We start from the raw sequence: 23,369 nt of genomic DNA on the forward strand, positions 1-23,369 counted from the left end.
ATTTTCTCTCAGTCTAACTCAACTCACAAGAGTCGTCGTGAGAACAAAATGAAGTAGGAAGAGAGCCATATACGTATGCATGCTGCCTTGGGAGAAACGGCAGAACATCAAAAAAGGAAATAAATATGGAATAAAAGTCCAACTTGTCCTCAAATATAAGAACAAGACAATGGGCCACAAAGGAAGAACCTTTAAAGGATGTTTGTAACTCTCATTTCAAAACACAATTCAAAGTTTTGGTGCTGACCTTTAAAGCCCTAAACAGCCTCGGCCCAGTATACCTGAAGGAGCATCTCCACCCCCATCATTTAGCCTGAGGTCCAGCTTCGAGGGCCTTCTGGCGATACCCTCACTGCGAGAAGTGAGGTTACAGGGAACCAGGCGGAGGGCCTTCTCGGTGGTGGCACCTGCCCTGTGGATGCCCTCCCACCAGATGTCAAGGAAATAAACAACTATCTGACTTTTAGAAGACATCTGAAGGCAGCCCTGTTTTGGGAAGTTTTCAATGTTTATTTTTTTTTTGTTTTTAATATCCTGTTGGAAGCTGCCCAGAGTGACTGGGGAAACCCAGCCATATGGGTCGGGTAAAGGTAAAGGGAACCCTGACCATTAGGTCCAGTTGTGGCCGACTCTGGGGTTGCATCTCGCTTTACTGGCCAAGGGAGCCGGTGTACAGCTTCTGGGTCATGTGGCCAGCATGACTAAGCCGCTTCTGGTGAACCAGAGCAGCGCATGGAAACACCGTTTACCTTCCCGCTGGAGTGGTACCTATTTATCTACTTGCACTTTGATGTGCTTTCAAACTGCTAGGTTGGCAGGAGCAGGGACCCCGCTGCGGGGATTCGAACCACCGACCTTCTGATCCTAGGCTCTGTGATGCTCTTTGCACAACAAGGCAGGGGAAACTCAGTGAGCGAATCAGCACCTCCTGCCACCAAAGCACAGGCGCCCGAGGACCACTTCGCCTGTGGGAAATAAATATGGAATCAGTCCCTACTTGTCCTCAGATATAAAGAACAAGGCAATGGCCACAAAGGAAGAACCTTTAAACGCCCGAGGGATGTAGGGGGCATCAACTTCACCTGTGGGACCTCTGCCTGGGCCGCACCTGCTTAAAGGCGCAGGAGGAAACGCGGCAAAATCAGAGGCGGCTCTTCTGGAGAGACACGCGGGAAGCAAGGCGGCCTTCCTCCCCGCTTCTCTCTCTAAGCCGGGCTCCTTCTCACACTGCAGGCGCGGCCCTCCGCCCTCCGCCCCGCCGGCCACTCCCTCAGGAGAGTCCCACTCCTCCTCGCTCCGGGGCTGCAGCAGGCCGGGGCGGCGCCTGAGGGCGGCGTGGGCAGCCTTCCTTTCTCGCCCATCTCCCGCCGCGCTGCCTAGGCCGGGTATTTCCGCGTCCGGGTCGCCTCAGCTGCTCAGCGAGGGGAGGCGGCCCTTGAGCAGCGGCGGGAGAAGCAGGCCTGGCGCCGAGGACGACGCGGCCATGGCCTTGGGCTGGTGGCACCGCTGCTGCTGTCGCTGCGCCGGCTCTTCCCGGGCGGCGTGGCTCGCCGGTTCCGGGCGGGCCTTGGGCTCCTCCGCTAGCGGCGCCGGAAGGCAGCGGCGGGCTGTGGGGCCGGCGGCGCCCGCGTGGAAGGCGGAGGTAAGTCGGCGGCGCGCCGGGGCGAATGGAGGTCACGTCGGAATGAATGCGAGGAAACGCTAGCGGGATCTGCGGGCTGTTTCGTTTTCAGGTTGAGGGAGGGGAGAGAAGATGCTTAAGGGTCCGTAAAATGACGAGGGAATAAAGGGAGAATATTGGGGAGGTTTTGCTGGTGTTTTCACCCCTCCTCACACTCCTTAAAATGATGGGCAGTAAATTCAGGACTGAGGAAAAGGACTTCCTGCTGCGTTTGCTGCGAGGAGGTGCAGGGATGATGGCCACCGGCTTGGAGGGCTTTGCAAGGGGATTTGGCAAATCCGCGGAAGATGCATCTGTCCGTGGCTACTGTCCACGCGAGCTAAATTGCATTTGCCTCTTCAGGGGTATCCCCCTCCAGAGCAGTGGTTACAAACCCTTTTTTGGCCAGGCCCCACCTAAGCATCTCTAAAATCCTGATTCCACACACACACACCCCAACATATAATTCTTCCTATTCAAAAAATGAAATCCTGTTCACATGGAGGAAGCCTAAAAGGCCATTCACTGTAAATAACTCATTCTTGAATTGCCCCCCTTAAAAATCAAATTGCCCCGAACCACTGCTCTGGATATTTAAGGCAATGGAGTAGGTCTCTTGCCCTCAGTACTTTGGGCTGCTTTGGTCACTGATGCTTGACCAGATTGACATTTTGGGTTGAGGCAGCATGGGATTTTCATGTACACAAAACCTTGGGAAAGAGAAGGGGCTGTTTTTTTTTAAAAGGAAAGGTAGGGGTAGGGAGTTTAAAAAAATGAGCACAAACCTGAGGGGATAGCTCAGTCTGCAGAGCATGGGACTCTTAATCTCAGGTTTGTGGGTTCGAGCCCCACGTTGGGCAAAAGATTCCTGGATTGCAAGGGGTTGGTCTAGAGATGAATCTAGACCACGATGATCCTCACGGCCCCTTCCAACTCTATGGTTCTACAATTCTGAGGAATGTTTTTATTTCATTCATATATCCTGTTGAGATAGCCACCAGCTTGGATGGCTTTAAAAGATTTAAAAGAAGTTGGATGGCCATCTGCCATGGATGCTTTAGTTGAGATTCCTGCATTGCAAAGGGTTGAACTAGATAACTCTCAGGCTCCCTTTCCAACTCTACAATTCAGTGATTAGACAAAATAACGAAGGCGAAGACTATCACTGACTACCAGCTTGATTACTATTCCCTCTGCTGTTGAAAGCAGTATGCCTCTGAATGCCACTTGTTGAGAAACACAAGAGGAGAGAGTGCTGTCCTTGGGTCCTTCTTGCTAGCTTTCCATAGGTGTCTGCTTGGCCACTGTGAGAACAGGATGCAGGGCTAGATTGGCCTTTGGCCTGATCCAGCAAGCTCTTCTTTTGTTTTTAATTTTGTTTAGAGAGAAGCAGCATACTGTAGCTGACTTGGATGTTCATAATACTTGCCAGGCACCAGATTTGGGAAGGCAACTCTTGGTTTTCTTTGTAAGGCTGTAACTAGCCTTCCTTGTGAGCATGAGGTTCCACACTTTCAGGTGAGACTTCAAAGACATGATAGCAAAATTAGTAACCTTGTTGATTTTAAATAAATAAATACTGATTTTTACCATGACCTTCAACAGTTTCCCAAAATGACGTGTCATTTTGACCCAGAACGGTGGTTAATTTTAACTGTAAACATGCTAGCTTCAGTAACTATGAATTGAAATAGGCTTTTCGAAACCAACCATAGTTAAACCATAGTTATGTTAACCATAATTTGCAATTCCATAAGTTAATCAAAAGTAGTGATTAAAGCTACAAACAGAAGTTAATCAAAAGTAGTGTTTAAAGCTTCTGAACTGTTCTTGGTCACATGGAAGAGGGAAGGAAGAGTGTATGAGCTCAAAGCTCACTCTTGATAATTGTCTGTGTGAAATTTCTAGGTAGGAATCTGAGGATTTAGAGCTTGGTGTCATCATTAAACTGATGGCACGCAGGTAATCTGTTTCCCCAAATACCAGTGTTTCAGTGGGATGTCTGATCCAGCAGTGGGATGAATAAGAGCCAGTAGGCTATGCTCAGTGCAGGTAACATGGATACATAGAACAGCTGGGCCATTCATCACCAGTGTAAAGTCCCTTTCAGATGGCGGTCTTGGAATAGAAGCCTTTTATCTGTGTAATATTTGGCTGCGTGTGCAATATTCAAGAAGTTGTTCAGTGGGGACAGGGAGTAAAATTATTGCCCCACAATTTGCTGTGCTTTTATGCAAGATGCATTATGAAGCCCTTCAGAATATTGGTAGCAGTGTGTGAGTGATAGATTTTGAGTGTGAGAAGGAACAACAGTGAACAAGTCAATACTCATCCATTGAATGGGCTTGGAGCTTGGGGGAAAGTACAACTCATTGGCTCTGTTCAGATGATTGTATCTTCATAAACCATGGAAATGAATGTTCGGGCCAAGCATTTCTTCTCCTCTCCTTATACACCACTTTGCGCCAGAAGCGTTTAGTCATGTTGCCCACATGGCCTGAAAAGCTGTCTGAGGACAAACGCTGGCTCCCACGGCTTGAAAAGTGAGATGAGTGCTGCACCCCATAATCACCTTTGACTGGACATAACCATCCAGGGGTCCTTTACCTTTACCTTACACCACTTTGGCACTTCATTTGCATTCAGTCGTAGTTTCCTGTTTGATTCAAACTGATGAACCCTCATTGAATGTCAGTTATGTTGCTGGTGTTATGAATAGGCTTTTAGGATTGTGCAGAATGGTTCTAAGTGATTGTTACCAAGATCTCCAAGCATCTACAGTGGTGCCTCGTAAGACAAAAAGAATCCGTTCTGTGATTCTCTTCGTCTAGCGGTTTTTTCGTCTTGCGAAGCAAGCCCATTGACGGATTAGCGCTATAGCGGCTTTTAGCGGCTTATCTGCTGATCGGATCAGCTGATAAGCGGCTTAGCGGCTTAGAAAAAGGGGGGGAGGGGAAAAACCAGCAGGAACTCGCAAGACATTGTCATCTTGCGAAGCAAGCCCATAGGAAATTTGTTTTGCGAAGCACCTCCAAAACGGAAAACTCCTTCGTCTAGCGAGTTTTCCGTCTTGCAATGCATTCGTCTTGTGGGGCACCACTGTATCTTAAAGGAATCTTTGGGGAGCCCATGGTTCTAAAGCTGGTATGGGGAGCCTGTAGCCCTCCAGATGTGTTTGGCCTCCAACTATCTTCAGCCCCCAGACAACATGTCAGGAATGATGGGGTGGTAGTCTTCAATATTTGGAGGCCATGAGGTTCACAATGCCAGTTGTAAGGGCTGCTTTAGATCATTTTTTTAACTTAACCTTGAGTACACAAGAACATGCCTCTACTTAAAAAAAATAATAACATGAATATCCTGCCTATTCTGCAAGGGCACTTGGCAGCAGCTAGTAACATAAAAGAGCTAAATATAATAATTAAAGGTATAAATCTAAACAAGCCACAAACAGCAAATTAACAAATAATAATACAGAAGAAAAAGCCATCCCCAATACAGCAGCTCAGAATCCCAAGTGCCCTCTGAAGGGAAGCTGCTTGCTACCAAAGGCTGACAGCAAAGCTGGAAGGATGTTCTAGCACCTCCGTGTGGAAAAAGGCCTGCTCTAGATCAGGGTGGCCCAACTGTTCATACCAAGTGGGTCCTTTGACACAGAACCTGCATGCTGCCTTGGTAGGGTGGGGAGCGAGGCTGCAGTTTGACACACATCCCCCCTAGCCTTTGCACTGCCTTCCCAAAGCCACCTAAGCAAGGCACCAGGCTTTGGGAAGCAGTGGTGAGGCTCTGTCAGGGTCCTATAGCCTTCCTACCTGCTTCCCAAAGATGGGAAAGTACTAACTAGGCTTTGGGAAGGTGGAAGAAGGACTCTAGGACCCTATCAGAGCCTTCACACCTCCTTCCCAAAGCCTTGGGCCTCACTTATCTGGCTTCAGGAAGGCAGCATGAGAGCTGGGGTGGACATCAAATGTTGCTGAGGGCCGCCAAAAAAGGCCACGAGGGCCACACATTGAACTACGCTGCTCTGGATGATCCCATGCACCTCATATGATGAGGGACCCATAGTAGAGTTCTGTGCTGTGAGCCTTTTGTGCTATTGAATACTTGTCTGGAGAAGGCTTGGGCCACCTCAGAGCTTGTGTAACAGCTTTCGGATGAGTCTCATAATAGAAACCACTTTGCATCAGAAAAAAGAGGTGTGGACTTAAACTAGTTTAAAGTAGTTTAGGGAAGGAATTGCAAAACTTTATGGTTTTGTTTTTATAACACTTTCCTTATAGAAGGAAATGCTACAAGAATTCATGTGTAATAGAGTTCGATAAGGTTAGTTTGTGTGTGGTTTTCTGTTTTAGGTTTTGAGGTCTCACAGATGTATGGGCAGACAGGCTAGTAACTATTGCTGTCTTGTTTGCAAGGCACGTATTAATGCAGCCTTGGAAACAAGACAACATTATCACTTGCCTTGGTTGCATGTAGGTTGAATTAATGCAACTCACTCTACATGGTGCTAACTTTCAACAATCCTTGCTTCAGAAGCTTCTGTTCACCCAGAATGCAGCTACAAACATGTTGGCGGGTTCTCACCCACAGGATCACATTGCACCTATCCTGAAACAGTTGCAGTGGTTACCTTCTTGCTTTCAGGCATAATTCAAAGTGTTTGGTCATTATCTTTAAAACCCTAAATGACTTAAGTCCTATATAGATTGGGGATTGTTTCCTCCCATACTGTCCTGGATTCTCCCCAATATTGTCTCAACCTTTTCTCAGACTTTAAATGGGTAAGAAGCTCACTGGTGTGGAGCCAGGCATACAGTTTTATCTGGTAAACCAAATGATTAGAGGTCTTGGGGCTGAAACAATCTCAATCCTAAGATCAGAAGTAGAGGATCTTTTCTGGTCTGCAACCACAAGGGTGGAAGCACAGCTAAGTGGGACAAGAGAAAGGACCTTCTCAGTGGTTGCACCCAGACTATAGAACACCTTGCCCTATGAAGTGTGGTTGGTCCCCTCTCACACTCCTCCAACCCTGTAGTTATTGAAAACCATTTTCTTCCAAGAGGCTCTTGCAAGTTAGACAATATTCTTGCAATTCTTTTAACTGTTGGCACTGTCTTTTTGCAATCGTTCTGCATTGTTTTAATGAAATTATAATTTAGAATGCTGTAACATGTCCTAAGTAGTGCAGAAGGCAGAATATAAATACTCAACTAAAATAAAATAAAAGTTAGGTGAAATGTGGTTTGTAAATGTATGCTCACTAATGTTTCATTTCTTTTTTCCTCTGGACAGAGACCTGATTTTCTTGGGAGAAGTTCGGCTCTATCTATTTTAAAAATTCGTAGCATATTTTGGCGGTAAGTTGAAGACCTTGCTATTGTATTGCACCACATATAGGAGTGGGTTTTAGGTAACCTGGGTGAATATTTTTAGAAGTCCTGCAGTTATGGGTGCTATCATGATCTATATAATGCTGTATGTTGATACAATATAACCAAAGCAGGTTCAGGGAAGCAATTTATACATTGAATAAACTAACTGGTATGGGATCAAGCTATTTCTCTCTTCCCCTTTGTTTTATACGACATGTGTTCATCTTCTATTTCATAACATTGATTTGATTTCGAGTTCCTCCTTGCATATTGTAACGTCTTTGGGCTGGATAGCTACCATATTTGGAGCATATCCTATTAAAAGGTCCTCCTGTACAAGCCTTCTAGGACAGCAACCTGCTTTGCCCTTGAACATGTAAAAGCTTCACCAAGCGACTTTACTCCTGTTTTTAATTGGAAGCTGAAGAACCAGTGGCAAGATGTAGTAAGTGCAGTAGGAATGTCAGGCCAATAACATGCTCCTTAAGTTGAAACAATACTTAGATTGAGGTAAAATGTGTCACTTCAGAATCAAGAGAAGGAAGTTTCCCTGGCTCAGCTACCGATTGGTAGGGATTCTTATCCCAGTGTTACATACTGAGGGGAAGGCCCCCATCAAGTGCACCAGTTGCAGTATTCACCTCATTCTGAAGCACATCTTGCCGAAGAGTCCACATTTCTTAAGTGCACAGCGAGTCTTTCTGCATACCTAGTTGCGTGTTCCAAACATGTCTTCACTTCACTTCTGGGTGACAGAGTACAAGCTGTATCCATGTTCCTGAGATTTATTGCCCAGCTGTCCTCTTCTGAATACTGTTTGAGTTATTTGGAACAAGCTGCTGCAAGAATTCTTCCGCATTTGCCACAAGATTAGTGGGGGTACAATATGGGTCCACTGCTCCTGTACTATAAGCTTAAATAGGCTTGCTTGCATGCACAAGTTCCACGTAAGCAAAATGAACTAGAGTAGTACCAGATACTCAATTACATATTGAGTGTCTTGATTGCAGCAAATATTCATTAGTCTATAATTACCATTTATCGTGTAGGGGGTAATAAAGCAAGACAATAAATCCTTATCTTTTGACCACCAAACTAGATGTTTGGAAACTGACTGCTTTTAATGAAAGGGCTGGTGCTGTGCTATTTTTATTGTAATTATTTATGTGTACACACCAAAAAGAAAAAGAAATATCATGTCATAGCTCTAGCACATAGTGCAGATGAAATCTTAAATGAGACCTCTGTTTTGTCCTGCCCCACCTTTGCTGCAAAGCTCAAATTTTTACTGTTTGAAAGCCTGTTGATAGCATTTTACAGGTTATAGCTGTCTAAAGGAGCTTGTAGAAATGTTCTGAAAGTAAGAAAAAATATTTCAGCCTCAGCTTGTTAAACTACATACAGTGTGCCAATCTGCCCTCAACAAATTTATCTTACGCTCTCCCTCCACCAGCAGCCAATTAGGGGATTATCTCCTGCCCCCCACCCCTTTCAAAATACCATTTTCTTTCCTGCCCTCTCCTATATCCACATTACAGCATTTGTCTACTCACAAGTGAACCCCATTAAGTTCAGTAGCTAATTTGAGTACCATCTAAGGAGAGGGGGTAGTGTAACAGAGTGATGTTGAGGTGAACTGGCAGGTGCAGGGATAAAAGAAAGGAAAGGTTTAAGAAACCACTGAGAAATTGGGGTGGGAATCTGTTATGGATGAGAGCAGGCACAGAACTCGGGGACAATTTCCCTAGCTCTGCTCTTGCAGCTGCCCAGTAGGAATGGGCATGGAGACATGAACGCCAGTACAAGGTGCTGCAGAGGCTTTTGGGATATAGGGTGGCAAGTACAAAGTAGGTGAGAAGTGAGTGGGGGGGGGGGGAGGAGAGAAAGAAACCAAACTTTTAGAGAACAAATCATGTGGGGCAACTTGTGATTTTAAGCATGGTTTGTTTAATAAACCATGCCTTAGCTTTGGCTTAGCACGACATGCAAATCAGGCCAGTATTTTGTACGCTCTGTAAAATGAAACACAAATCCAACCTGTATTTTACCTCTCTAAATTCTTTCAAATAATGCTGTCGCCAGGTTTCACCACACAACGCTGCGATTGTACAGCTGTGGTACAGCGGTTAGTGATGAAAAATATAAGGATCCTTTTAAACTGGGAAGCAAAGACTTGAATAATCTCTATGAAGATATTAAAAAGGTAAGGGCTCTTTGGTGTCTGGTGTGAAGTGCTGTAATCTCTCTTCCAAAGAGCCACAACATTGCAGCAACCTATTTCCAGATTTACTGCTCAGCTTTAAAACTGCATTTTTGTTTGTTTACAGGAATTATGGGTATCTACTACAGAACTGAAGGAAATGTGTGAATATTACTTTGATGGCAAAGGGAAGGCTTTTCGACCAATGATTGTGGTGCTAATGGCTAGAGCGTGCAATTTTCATCATAATAACTCCGGGTAAATACCTAACCTGTATTTTTAAAGTTCTTACAATTTCAAATCCACTTGGCTAAAAAAAAAAGTCACTTGCTAGCAATAACAGCAGGAGTTAAGCAGCATGTTTGCAACTGCACAATTTATGCATTTTTCAATATATTTCCCAAACTGTACACAGCATTGCAAAGGGTGCCATTGTCCCCCTTCTTCCCCTCAATTTCATTCTAAAAACAAGAAAGGAAAAGGCCAGAATTCCATTAGCCCAATATATAAATATCTAGAATTGTTGGCACAAAGTGTCCGCAGCATTGAGCATAGTATGGGCAAACCTTTGCCCCAAATTGTAGTGTGGCAGAAGAGTTGCTCCCAGTGTTCTTTGGCACACTCATATGTGATGCACTAGGAAACTGGTATAAAAAGTGATGGAAGGAGCAGCAGGCACAGCTCCAGGTGAGTCTAAAGTGGCCGTATGGCAAGGAAAGGAAGTGTGGGATTTACGGTGGTATTCCTCGGACTGGACCTACTGTAAGTAATAGACCCAACTTAGGCGCTGTGGTCTAAACCACAGAGCCTAAGGCTTGCTGATCGGAAGGTCAGCAGTTCGAATCCCCGCGACGGGATAAGCTTCCATTGCTTGGTCCCAGCTCCTGCCAACCTAGCAGTTTGAAAGCATGTCAAGTGCCAGTAGATAAAATAGGTACCACTCCAGCAGGAAGGTAAATGGCGTTTCTGTGCGCCGCTCTGGTTCTCCAGAAGCGGCTTAGTCATGCTGGCCACATGACCCAGAAAAACTGTCTGCGGACAAAAGTCGGCTCCCTTGGCCCATAGAGCGAGATGAGCGCACAACCCCGGAGTCGTCCGCCACTGGACCTAATGGTCAGGGTTCCCTTTACCTTTAATCATGTTCATTAGTTTCAGTGGGTCCTCTCTGAATAAAACTTAGACCTTACAGTGCTGTCCTAACCATGTCTACTTGGGAGTAAGTCCTGTAGAATTCAGCAGGGCTTACTCCCAGGTAAGTGGGGTAAGGATCACAGCCACAGGCTGACTTGATGCCCACTTTATAGCTTTTGGCTATAGAAAGGGTTTTTGGGGTTTTTTTGCGTGGGTTTCAGTAGGACAAGTTAATATCTTGTCCCCTTAGTGCTGCTGCTGTTGGTGCTGTGGGAAATTCACTGGCCAAATGTTCGAAGTGGGTCTTTAGATAATCTAGCACTGGGTTCTGTTTCTGTCATGGTCAGCTGGATTCTGCAAGGAAACGTTTCGCAGAGGTTGGTGGAGATAGCTGTCTCTTTGCTCCTGTCACCTGGAAGCATATTGCCACGGAACATGAGAGCCCCATTTTTTGCTTCCATCGCTAATATTCAACAATATATTCTGTCTCAGTCTTCCCCCCAGCCTGGTGCTCTCCGAAGTTTCGGTTTGCAACTCCCATCAGCCCCTGCCCAAATGGCCATGGTCGCTGGGGCTCATGGAAGTGGTCATAAAAAACATCTGGAGGAAGGCTGGTATATATAATCCCTTTTAAAAGCTAGTTTAGTTGCCAGCCCAACCTTCTGTAAAAAAACTGATTTCCTGTGTTTTATGAATAAATAATTTCAGGTTTGCTTCATTAGCTGACCAAGTTCTTACGTTCCATACAAGAGGGAATAATTTCTCTTCATGCGTTTGTCCTGCACCGCTGTGTATTCCTAAAAATTATTATTAAATTTATTACCCAGGTGCCCTTCTATAGGGAAGGAATGCTCTCCTGGGCCACTCCCCCCCCCCCAAAAAAAAGAATTCTTAGGGCAGGGGCCGCTCTGCTGATCTTAACACCCAAGACAGTCTGTAAGGAAGGTGGTCTGATGATGATGATGATGATGATCGTAATAACTTCTGACTTCCCCATACCTGCCCATAAAAACCAACTGCCTGATGCTGCTGGAGAAGAATTGGATTAAGTTTGGATGAGGAAGTGAACTACAGAGACACTGGATTCCAAACTATTTGTCCCAAATGCAGAACAAGTCATTGCTATCCAAAACTGCTGAGCTGGTGAACGTGTCCTAGCGTGCTTGGTTTGCTCAGCTTCCGCTGTCTCTTTCACTCCGATTTTAGGGAAGTACAGGCAAGTCAGCGTTCTATAGCAGTAATTACAGAAATGATCCATACAGCTACTCTCCTTCACGATGATGTTATTGATGATGCAAATTCACGGAGAGGAAAACGAACAGTCAATCACATTTGGGGGGAAAGGAAGGTGAGTGTGTTTGTAGCGATGCAGTGTTTTTTTATTTATTTTTTGTATTTGGAGGGATGTTTACATGGGAAGCTGTAGGGAAAGTATACAGGCTGTGAGGATGACTAAAGCAAACGGGGCAGGTTTTATCTATTGCTTTTAAGATAATTACGGGTGTTTTTTATTTGCAACAGTTTATGTTAATTGCTTGCATGCTTTTGAATTGCACAGAACACTTGGCATGCAAAATTAAATACATTTGTTCTGCGCATGGCATAGTCTAGCCAAAGTTGAGCACTTCCTGAAATGAAGGGGCAAAAGTGTTCCTTGCACCCGAAGGCCTGCCTCCTAATTTGCCAACAAAAGCTGATCATATTTTATATCATTATAGGTCACATTTAGAACTTTCTACACAGAGTTAAGCACTTTAAGCTCCCATTCATTCCAATAGGAGATATTTAGGCACATGCCTCTCACGATCCCAGTGAGATCAATGGGACGTCAAAATGCTTAACTTTTACTGGGTAGAGCTCAAGCAATAAAGTGGATATGATCATTCTCTGGGACAAACACAGCAGTAGTTCTAACCAAGCTTAAATATTTTGCAGCATAGTTTGAGATATTCTCCCAGGACCTTTTGACACTTAGTCGGGGGGGGGGTGTGCAAGAGGTGCCCCATCATACTTTCCTGAAAATGGAATCTTTGAATTAGTCCCGAAAAGCAGGTTTAGCAGAAGGCTGGAAAAACAGGAAATTATCTGAAGAGAAGCTGATAAAATAACCCGTCTGGGCAAATACCTTGAATTCTTGGAGTGCTGCTTCCCCTTTCCTTATCTTGTGGGTGGAGTAATGAGGGGGGGGGGACCAATTTATCCAGGGGTGGCCCACACAGTGCCCTCCAGATGTTGTTGGACTGCAACTCCCAGTGGCCAGAAAACATGGCCGGTGATCAAGGGTGATCTGTGGTCCACCAACATCTGGAGGGCACCACATTGACCATGCCCGATCCAGCACCTTCTTCTGCAGAATGTCCTCCCCACCCTTTGTCTCTTGGCCCCAGTTTGTTACAGCCCTGCTGACCACTCACCTCTTCCACTGTCCTTGAATTCTTGAAACACGTGAGCTAGAATTATGGGTGGGAATTGCAGTAGTAGTGGGGAGATGAGACAAGATAACAGAGCAGGAAGGGCAGTTCAGCTATGTATGTGTCAGCTGGGGCAGAGTTTAGGTTAATAAAAGGGGTTCTTTGTGCCGAGATCTTGCTGTGTTTGTGTCACAATCTTCCCTGATATCCAGTGGGAAAGAAAGGAGCACATCTTAATGGTGCGCCTGCTGGTTCCAATTTAATCTAACCCAGCAATGGTGCTTCATGTGCGTAACTGACACCGATGCTCTTTCAGGCCCCATTGACTTGGTAAGCACACCTGTTGATCTGGCTGGGCAGGGCCTCCTCATCTGCATGCAACTCACAGCTGGTTTGGAGGCATGAGAATGACGTGGACTTAGCCCTGTCCTTCAACTTCTGTAAGCGAAAGCAGCCATGGAAAATTATCTTGGTCTGAACAATTAAAAGCTGTACTTGGCATTTCAAGTAATAAATATGATGGTTGAAAGTTATTGTTCATGGCAGCCTTGAAATTATTTAGCTGTTGGGGATATTTTGTTTCTTTTTGATTAAATGCTTGTATTGGTTTTTTTGTCTGCTGGTCTGGGCTCCTTTGGAGAAAGGGCAGGATGACTTTTCAAATAAATAACAAAATCATCATATGTAGCAGCTGACCTGACCTCTCTTTACACTGCTAGTGAGCATAATAGCAGACTCCTGGCTTAGAGGCTCTATTCTGTCCCTTGAGCAGACATTGTGGTGTGTAGTGCCTTCTACCATCTTGAGCTGGTGGCCCAGCTATACCCATATCTGGACAGGGATAGCTTGGCTCCAGTGACCTATACTGTGGTAATCTCTGGGTTAATTACCACAATGCACTGGGCACTGGGTTGCCCTGGAAGGCTGTTTGGAAACCGCAGTTGGTGCAGAGAGCAGTCGCCAGGCTGCTGATGAGGTGGACCGTATTACACCAGTATTGGCACAACTGCAGCTGCTGCTTACACCTTTTTGTACCCAATTCAAAGTGCTAGTTTTAACCTGTGAAGCAGCAGTGGTGAACCGCTGGCCAATCTTGGTACATCAGGCTTCCCTTCAGGCTTCTTTAGCCTGCCAGACTGTTAGGGGGACGGCACCCCGCACCTTATTAGGACAGATAAGGGCAGGGTTTAAAAGGAACTCTCAGAAGCTTCAAGTAGTCTCCTGATTGTTCCTCTGCTGGTGGGTGGCAAGAGTCTGTCGAAACCACTTCCTTTGCCTAGCACTGCTCTTTGAACTTTTGAAATTGGAAGTTGAAAAAGCAGTGTGCAGCAGCCTCCAAGGAACTCAGTTTCACTGTGTGTGTGTGCCTGTCCCGTCCTGGGAACAGGCATGGGCAGCCAAAGCAAGCATCCCTTTGGAAGCAGCTACTTTTTAAAAGGATCAGCTACGCAGGGGATTCCCTGAAAGAAGCCGGTCCTTCCAGAAGGCGGGGTTTTTTCTCTGTCCTCCTGATCACCTGAGGAAAAACAGCTGCCTTTTCAAAGGATTGTCAAGACAGTTCCCCTCCCCGCACCCGCTCCCATTTGAGCTTCCAGAGGATCAAACAGGAGTGCAGTCTGAAAGCCCTTTCCAATAGCAGAAGTCTTTCAAACAGCATTGAAGGTCCCAGCAATTGGGACTTCAAAGCACATCACTTGCCATCATAGTGACTGACAGGGGAAGCCCTGCCAGGGATAACAATCGGGCCCACTACCCAGAAAAGGTTCCCCACCCCTTTTATATAGCCTTATATGGCTTGGGACCAAAACTTCTGACTGACTGCTTCTCCCATTAAGAATATAGCTGGCTATTACAAGAGTTGTCTAGTGCCAAGAGAGGCTCAGGGGGGCAGCAACATGGAGAGGCTTTTCAGTGGTGGCCCCCACACCTGTGAAATGCTCATGCTATTGAGGCCTGCTTGGCATTGACACCGACATATTTTTGGTGCCACGGTAAGACTTCACTCTCATTCAGGTATCTGTAAAGGGAATAGCTTTGAATAAATCCGGAGAAAAAAATAAATCACACAAAAATGACTGTAAATTGAAAACGCCTCTCTTCCCCCCCCCTCCTCCTGCTGCATTAAAGAGAAATCAATTTCAGTATTGTATGTATGCTGCTTCTCTTTTAAAACAAATTCTTCCTTTCCAGGCAGTCCTAGCTGGGGATTTCATCCTTTCTGCAGCCTCTTTAGCATTAGCACGTATTGGAAGCGCAACCATTGTTTCTGTGATAACATGTGTGATTGAGGATCTGGTGCACGGTAAGGCATTTTAACAAAATCTCTAGAAGCAACTGAGACATTTTTGTCTAGGCAGCAGTTAAATGGCAATGTTGGGCTCTTCATTTTTTTTAGGCGAATTTCTTCAGATGGGTTCCAAAGAAAACGAAAACGAGAGATTTGCTCACTACCTCGAAAAGACCTTTAAGAAGACTGCTAGTCTTATAGCAAACAGCTGTAAAGCAGTATGTACGTTCCGTCTTTCTTGTTGTTCATATACCATGATGCATCAGTGGGAAACTGGGGGGGGTTGCAGCCTTTTCACAGCTTTCTCTTACTAGCTCTTCAGGCTTAAGGGGCCCAAAGTCCTGGAAGCCTCTCCAGTAAGTGTCTCATGCTGAAAGGAGTGAAGCACATCAGTAACTTAGCACTCTTTGCTTATCTCAGTCTCACAATGTTAGGAAATGAGTCAAAGGAAGATATTAAAAAAACCGATGTCTTGATGGCTAGTGCCATTGGTGGCTGCTGTACTTTGCCATTCCTTGTTGTAATGTCATCTTTCTTTCTTTTATGCATCTATTTTGGAAGACTTCCTAACTTAAAGTGCAGTTCTGAGTAGGCATGAGTCCTGCTGAATTCAGTGGGGCTTATTCCCAAGTGGGTGGAGTTAGGACTGCAGCCTAAAACGTCCAAATCATATATTGCCAAAACTTCAATGGGTATAAAGCTGCATTTTAAATCCTGGTTTGGCTCTTCCTTTGTCACAATGGCTGATTTCCATATTGCTTTCAGATACTCACTTGTGCTGTTGCTTAAATTGTACTAGAGACACTTGAGCTAGGATGCAGAGTTCCCTAGTATTGTTCATTCTTACTGCTATTAGCAGACCTCTAGGGTTGTTTAAGTGCATAGAATGATGCACATTGGAACAAAAATGCCTGACTTCACCTATATGCATTGATGAGGTCTGTACATAAAGGAGTGACTAACCATGATAGTGATATTGAGTGGGGGATAGTTCATTGAAAGCATCAGCTCTTGTGCAGCAGCTGGGAAAAAGGTCAAGTATTGGGAACTATTAAGAAAAGGATTGATTGAAAATGATTCGGCCAGTTGTCACAGTGCCCCTATACTCTGTCCCCATCACAAGAGCTGCAGTTGCCAATGATGTAACAGTGAAACCTTGTTCCCAGGATTCTTTGAGACTGTTCAAAGTGTTCCAATACTGCTTTAAATGTATAGTGCAGCCCTAGTCTAGTGCTATGTCCTAGATGTGTTAATTCGTGCAACTGTTTGCATTGGGGTGGGATTTAACATGGTGTTCCTGTCTTCTGAATATGTTTCTTCCCAAGGGATATCAGACATGATCACTATAGCATCTCTCTCTCTCTCTCTCTCTCTCTCTCTCTCTCTCACACACACACACACACACACACACACACACGAAGACCAGCTTGTAGCAACTTCAGTGCAGAAAATGGCTGCCTCAGGCAGACTTCGCATGAAACAATCACCTATTTGACCGTCATGTCCACTTTTTACATTGTGTTTTGTGAATTTAACGCTGCCCTTTTTGTGGAGAAGAAATTGCTCTCGAGTTTCTGGCAATTGCTGGGACCAGAGTTGCCTCAAATGACATGGCTTCCATTGCATTAGTAATTGGCAAACAATCAGATTGCAGCCCATCATTCTGTATCTTGGAGACTCCAAGCCCTGTGCATGCAATGAAGTTTGGCCATGATGAATATTTGATATATCCAATCTAAATTCAGATATATATATATATTTAATGCTGTAGTTCAGATGGGCCTTGTGTTCTTTTAAATAGGTCTAGTTTGTACGTGCCTGGGTGTATAAACAGGGACTGGGGGTGGTCAACAGTGCAGCTAATGAAGCCTGTCTTCTCTCTTCAGTTGTTTACTGTTAATGTGCTGCATATACAAACAATGGATACTAATGACAGAATTCTTTTGTGTTTCCCTTTCAGGTTTCCATTCTAGGTTGCCCTGATCCAGAGGTGCATGAGATTGCATACCAATATGGAAGAAACCTCGGGATAGCATTTCAGGTAGTATATAGCAGGCACGTCCAACTCCCAAGAGACTGCGATCTACTCCCAGTATAAAAATTCTGGAAGTAATCTACCCATGGGGCGGAGCCAAAGTGGTTGAGCTTTTATAGGGAGGGGGGAAAGCTTAGCTTTATTGGGGGGGGGACATCACTCACCTAGAACGACGACGCAGCGGTGAAGACTACTCTAATTTTCTAACTCGTCAGCTAAATGCCAATTTCAAACAACAGAAGAAAAGAGCAATGGCAGTGGGGAGGGGGAGGGACTTCCACTCCATTGCTTATCGCTGCTGCAGATCATTAGGGATCCTGTGATCGAACAAGATCATCCGGGGATCGACTGGTTGACCAGTTTGACATCTCTGGTATTTAGAGATACTAAGGAAATAGGCTAAGAAACTAGCTTTTAGACTTGTGAGACAACAAATGACTGGGGCCAGTGCCATAAAGCAGTAAGATCAGCAAGTTTAGACTGTCTCCTGTTCGGCAGGCAGAAAAGAAGTGAAAGCTGGATACCATTACTATAATTGTTATGAACTGATTCTTTTTAAGATCCTTGTTAACTGGTCTCAACGTGTGTCTGTTTGTTTGCAGTTGATAGATGACGTGCTGGATTTTACATCCTGTTCTGATCAGCTGGGAAAGCCAACGTCAGCAGACCTTAAGCTTGGTATAGCCACTGGTCCTGTCTTATTTGCTTGTCAGCAGGTAGGATTAATAAATATACTGTCTTCACCCCAAGTTAAACTTGTACTGCTGGCTACTTGAGAGACATCTACAGTGGTACCTTGGGTTACAGACGCTTCAGGTTACAGACGCCGCTAACCCAGAAATAGTACCTCGGGTTAAGAACTTTACTTCAGGATGAGAATAGAAATCGCGTGGCAGCAGCACAGCAGCAGGCCCCATTAGCTAAAGTGGTACCTCAGGTTAAGAATGGACCTCCAGAATGAATTAAGTTCTTAACCCGAGGTACCACTGTATATTGAAATTTAAGGACGACTAGGGGTGGAAGCGCTTCATGTTACCTTGTTCAAGCCATATGCCTGCGAGATGTTTATAGGTGAGAAAAGATAATAGGTAGTTCGTCTCTCCTATTGGTTGCTAAGCTCTTGCATTTTGGGGGAAGTTAATGTTTTTCTCCTTCTCAGTTTCCAGAAATTAATGCCATGATAATGAGGCGATTCAGTTTGCCAGGAGACATTGAACGTGCCCGGGAGTATGTATTACAGGTAAGACAAGACCAGACTAAAATAAATACCAGCTCATACATGTATCTAATACTGCTAGACAATAATGTTCAGTACAATAGATTTAGTTAATAGGAATTCATCTGGAATTAAGTTTTATGATTATTTTTGAAGCCCTGATGTAGGATTCTAGCCTTTACTCTTAACACTTCATTTTACAAAGCAAATTTATATTGGGTATCACCTATCAATGATATGTGTGGTTTTCTCCAACAACTTAAACACGAATTTCAGAAGTTTTAGTAAGCCCCGTGTTTTAATATTTGTTATAAGCTATCTTGAGCAGGGTATAAATATTTCAATAAGGTGACTGCAAGAACAGATTTTCACCACTAACCTCCTATGGAGAACAGGACCTGTTCACTCAAGTCTGAACGCTTAATGCAGAATATGTGAGCATGATACGTTCTGTCCAGTAAGCATTGGTGTAAATTAGTTTTGTGCTTCTCATTTCCGGTGCATTCATCTCTGTTGTAATCTAGATGTATTTACTTGAAGCTTTAAGTACAGATAACCACCTTGGAGGAGTGTAGAGGTAGTCGAGCACATTCAGACAGCGTATTTGCTTGTCCCTCAGCTTTTAAACTGCTTGGAGCATAGAAAAGCTGCCTTATGGCAAATCTGACCATTGGTCCATCTAACTTAACATTGTCTACACTGGCAGTGACTCTCCAGGCTTGCTGGCAGCAGGTTTATCCCAGTTGGTTCTGGAGATGTAAAAGGTCCCATATTCAATCCCCAGCATCGAACCTACAGAGCCCTTGAGCTCTGCAGAATGGTGGTTTTGGACAGTTCTAAAAACACCTTTGCTAAAATTTATGTTCTAGAATCAGTTTCAAAATTTGACAGAAAAGAGGGAGCGAGAAAGATCCCATGGCCGCCTAGCTTCTCTACTCAAAAGTCTTTGGGTGTTTTTCTTTTTCAGAGTCATGGTGTGCAGCAAACAACCTACCTCGCCCAGCGCTACTGCCATAAAGCAATGACAGAGATCAGCAAGCTCAGACCATCCCCTGAAAGAGATGCCCTCATTCAACTAGCAGAAATAGTCATCGCCCGAGACAAATGACTCAGCTGCCAGAATGAGTTGCAATGAAGGAGATATTTACCAGACTGTGCCTAAATCTACATGGTGAAACATCTTGGCTTGCTTCCAGTGCAGTTACCAAAATTTAAGTTATCCTCACTGAAATAAATATAACTAGGTTTATGAAGTAAAAATGTTTTATTGAAGGAAGCCATACAAAAATGATGAAACAAGATCAGTCTGTTAAACTGGTAGCAATGCCTTGTGCCTGTATTTTTAATGGGTGGGGGGTTCCTGTTTTTGTCATGGGCACTGTTTACATCGTTCAATATTGACACCCAAGGCCACAATGAATAAATACAATCAATGTGTTGAAAATCACTTTTGCAAACGCCTTGGTGTGTGCTGGGAGTATAAGAAAGATACCTTAAGAATGATCTAATTGCCTATTAGTTTCAGAGTACCAAGAATATTAAAGGAGTATGGTTTATTATAAAAAGACTGCACATATTTTTTTGTAAATAAACAGGTTATATACAATTTTAAGATGTTCCAATTTATAAAGGGAATACAGATAGGTTTTACGGATTGCTAACTGATCTCAGAAATAACAGATTAACAATTAGGAAAAGGCAAGAAAGCATTTAATATAGTTAGGTTTGTTTAAGGTAAGGCGGCAAGGGATGCTTCAGTATTTAATGCCACACTAGAAAACAACTGTAACCACTCGAACAGCCAGTACACCTGCTCTTTCATCATTTAATTTTAATACCCATTAAGACAGTTCAGTCCAAATAAATCTTTACTACATACAGTTAAAAAAAATCCCTTACTAAATCATAATCTGCCTTAGATTATCTAAGTAATACAAGTTTTGTACAAAGAGACCAAAAAAAGTCACCTGACGTTGTGCTCAAAATGGAGGTGTCAAAGTGCATGTGTTGCTTTCTTAGAAGAGCAAAGTAGGCTGTGACTGCTCGTGTCCTTCCCTACGTGAGCGGATATGATTAGCGCCTTTCAGTAGGACTCCTGGACCAGCATCATCTCTCCTGTAGTATCTGCCTCCACCTGGGCTCACATGCTCCTTGTATTTTGTGGATGGCTGTGGCAGCAACCGTCTTTAAATACAGTGATGTGGACAAGTCAGTAGCAAATCCCTTCAGTGCTACAATGTCATCTTAGCAGGGCATGCAACCTTCCACGTTTTAAGTGAGGTGGCCAATAGGACAGTGACTTGTGATAAGCTTCCTCACAACTCTGCATGTTGTGGAATGTGTTAAGATCGGAGAACAAAACTTGGTAGCCTCATAACCAGGGCCAAGTGGCTTAATTTAATAACCACAGTCACCCAAGCTGGTAAAGCCAATCACCCCTTAGGAAGCTCCACTGCCAGAGTAAAAGACTACTGGGTGGAGGGAAGAATGCATTGTTGATTCCTGGTGTTGTAGCTGTAGTGCCAAAGATGCAATTAGATGGCATGACGTTGCCCATCTAATGCTAAACAAATCAGCACTATCAGCCTGGACAGCTCTGATCATATGTGGATAGCTGGGAATAGGCACAGATTTCTGCTGCGTGTCAGTCCCCAGTTAAGTCTAGCATCCAAGAACTATCGGAAGAGATGTTAATGCAATTTCCCAGGCCCAGAACTCCTTTACTCTGCAAACTCCCCTATAAGCCTTTTAGCTTTGTGATCCTCTGTTTAAAAGAGTAACAAGAGACATGAGTTGCAAGTGTCTAGCAGTTATCACTGTTGCAATGAAGCCAAATAGTTTTGTGTAATTTTACGCATCACGAGCTTGCAGAAACTTGGTTTCCTATCTCGGAGGATGTTAAGTTTTGCACTTGCATCAAAATTGTCCCTGCTTATAAGGGGCGGGGGGATTTTTGCCAAGTCAATGTTTTAGTATTGCTTTGCAAGGCAAGCCAACAAATTAATGGACAAGACCTTTGGTTCACTTATGTATTTATGAATGGAAAAATTCAATGCAAATTTACTCATAAAAAACTCAGGTACAAATTACACATACATCATAAGACCACCCATCTTTGATTCAAATGGACACCTTAGAGACTCAAATGGACTAATTGGAATAGGTTTTGTGAAAGAGTACTCCAGGCAAAAGATTACAACAAATTGGAAGCATCTTGGATTTTTTGGAGAGAAAAAAGTATAATTCAATACATAAGTTTGTATGCATGCTTTTAAACAAATACTATAGTTTGAGGATGAGCAAGAGTCTAAACAAAGGTAAATGACCAGCACTATCAGACTTTTCAATCAGATTTAATGTTAGTCTAACATAGTTGTTAGTTTACCATGCTGCACTGAAAAAAGAAAATAATGGCACAATTTGAATCATGAGTCATTAAATATTATATACCCTACTTCCCCAGAATATTTAGGCTGGTCATAAAAATCAACAATGCATAAGTAAATAAGCATAATCAGTAATAAACAGTTGCTCGTTTTACAAACTCTGCAGAGACAAATGCTTACAGATGAACATTCAATCATACCATTTAAACAGTATGGCCTGAAAGGATGGGCACATTTTAAAGAGCATTAAGACAATTGTTAACCTTTTAGTTACCCTTTGTAAATAATTATGGCATGATTGAATAAGACCTGACCTGAAGAGAGAACTTAATCCGCATAGTGCATGATTGACTCAACATAGTTTCCAGGAAACAGGCCAGTCACTCTGTTGCAAACACCTTCATACCAGCCGTCATCATTCTTCTTTATAACATAAATGATTGCACCCTCCATGAATGACAGCTCATCATCCTTGTCCTTTGTGTAGTCATATATGGCAACAACTGGGAATTGGGGAGAGAGACAAAATTACTTTTCTGTAAGTGAGTCACAAAGGCACTTGAGGTTGGGAGTGGGGGCTATATTGCTAATTCAGCAACTTCTGAATCTAACTTGCAAACCAAAATAACAAAAAGGGCAGGCGCACAATAATGGCAACATGAAAAAGACTAACCTAACATTTAAACTGAATCTTCTGTATTCAAATCATAATGCGATCACTCTCTCTACTACAAAGTCCCAAATTCAATCCCTGGTACTGAAAACCTGTCTGATGCCTTGGGAAGTGGTGGCAAGTCAAAGGACATAGAATTGTAGAATTGGAAAGGGACCACAAGGGTCATCTATTCCAACCCCCTGCAATGTAGGAACCTTTTGCCCAGCACGGGGCTCAAACCCATGACCCTGAGATTAAAAGTCTACCAACTAAACTATCTACCGAGCTACATTGGCAAACATGATGCAAGACAGTTTCATTTTGTTAGCTTGCGCCCAGTTCTCCAATCTGTTAAGGTCATTTTGAATTCTGATTCTGTCTTCTGCAGCATTAGCTAGCCCTCCCAGTTTGGTGTCATCTGCAAATTTAATGAACATCCCCTCAAGTCCTTCATCCAAGTCATTTATAAAGACGTTAAACAACAACGGGCCCAGGACAACCCTGCAGGACCCCACTTGTCACTTTTTTCCAAGATGACAAGGAACCATTAATGAGTACTCTTTGGGTTTGGTCAGTCAAATCCATTTAACAGTTACCTCATTCAACCCACATTTTACTAGCTTCCCCGCTGGTAAAATGGACTTTGTCAAAAGCCTTACTGAAATTTCCCTGATCCACCAAGTTTGTAATTCCATCAAAAGAAATCAGATTGGTCTGCATGACTAATTCTTGAAAAAAAACTTAGTAATCACAGCATCCTTTTCTAAATGCTCACAGACCGACTGTTGAATTCTTTGTTCTAGGACCTTTCTTGGTATTGATGTCAAGCTCACCAGTCTATAATTACCTGGCTCTTCCTTTCCCCCCTTTTTGAAGATGGGGACAACATTTGCCCGCCTCCAGTCTGTTCTCCTCTCACCTGTTCTCCAATAATTCTCAGAGATAAGAGATAATAGATAAAGGCTTCTGATCATGAAGATGGTTTCTAAGCATGTGGAGATAAACATGCTTTGAAA

At 43.8% G+C, this 23,369-nt stretch overlaps 3 protein-coding genes across 12 annotated transcripts in view; 1 reads left to right on the plus strand and 2 right to left on the minus strand.

The window, feature by feature from the left end:
* The window catches only part of LOC309515705 (protein adenylyltransferase SelO-like), a 22,949-nt gene extending 21,658 nt beyond the window's left edge, over positions 1-1,291 (minus strand). Inside the window, 2 exon segments of the mRNA XM_082193797.1 lie at positions 829-965; positions 1,083-1,291. The gene's annotated coding sequence lies outside the window, so the exon portion shown is untranslated.
* Positions 1,292-1,468: 177 nt separating this feature from the next.
* Positions 1,469-19,759, plus strand: PDSS1 (decaprenyl diphosphate synthase subunit 1). The gene is made up of 11 exons (XM_082193815.1): positions 1,469-1,642; positions 6,953-7,017; positions 9,115-9,235; positions 9,360-9,490; positions 11,570-11,711; positions 14,965-15,076; positions 15,170-15,279; positions 17,022-17,102; positions 17,699-17,812; positions 18,256-18,336; positions 19,280-19,759. The coding sequence occupies exons 1-11, from the start codon at positions 1,484-1,486 to the stop codon at positions 19,418-19,420; spliced, it is 1,257 nt and encodes a 418-aa protein (XP_082049941.1). The 5' UTR covers positions 1,469-1,483; the 3' UTR covers positions 19,421-19,759.
* ABI1 (abl interactor 1) overlaps positions 19,558-23,369 on the minus strand; it is a 95,156-nt gene continuing 91,344 nt past the window's right edge. For all 10 annotated transcript variants that reach the window (XM_082193800.1, XM_082193802.1, XM_082193798.1 and 7 more), the window contains one exon: positions 19,558-22,201. In XM_082193800.1, the coding sequence (XP_082049926.1) occupies positions 22,026-22,201 (176 nt within the window). In that variant the 3' untranslated portion in view covers positions 19,558-22,025. The remainder of the gene's footprint in view (positions 22,202-23,369) is intronic.

This window comes from Podarcis vaucheri, assembly GCF_965113315.1.
Source record: "Podarcis vaucheri genome assembly, chromosome: 12".
In the NCBI taxonomy this organism is placed as follows: domain Eukaryota; kingdom Metazoa; phylum Chordata; class Lepidosauria; order Squamata; family Lacertidae; genus Podarcis; species Podarcis vaucheri.

Excerpts from the sequence above, each read along its gene's own strand:
- PDSS1 (XM_082193815.1), top strand. The coding sequence starts at position 1,484 with ATGGCCTTGGGCTGGTGGCACCGCTGCTGCTGTCGCTGCGCCGGCTCT. Across the intron at positions 1,643-6,952 it reads CGCCCGCGTGGAAGGCGGAG|AGACCTGATTTTCTTGGGAG; the intron begins GTAAGTCGGCGG and ends TCCTCTGGACAG. Across the intron at positions 7,018-9,114 it reads ATTCGTAGCATATTTTGGCG|GTTTCACCACACAACGCTGC; the intron begins GTAAGTTGAAGA and ends TGCTGTCGCCAG.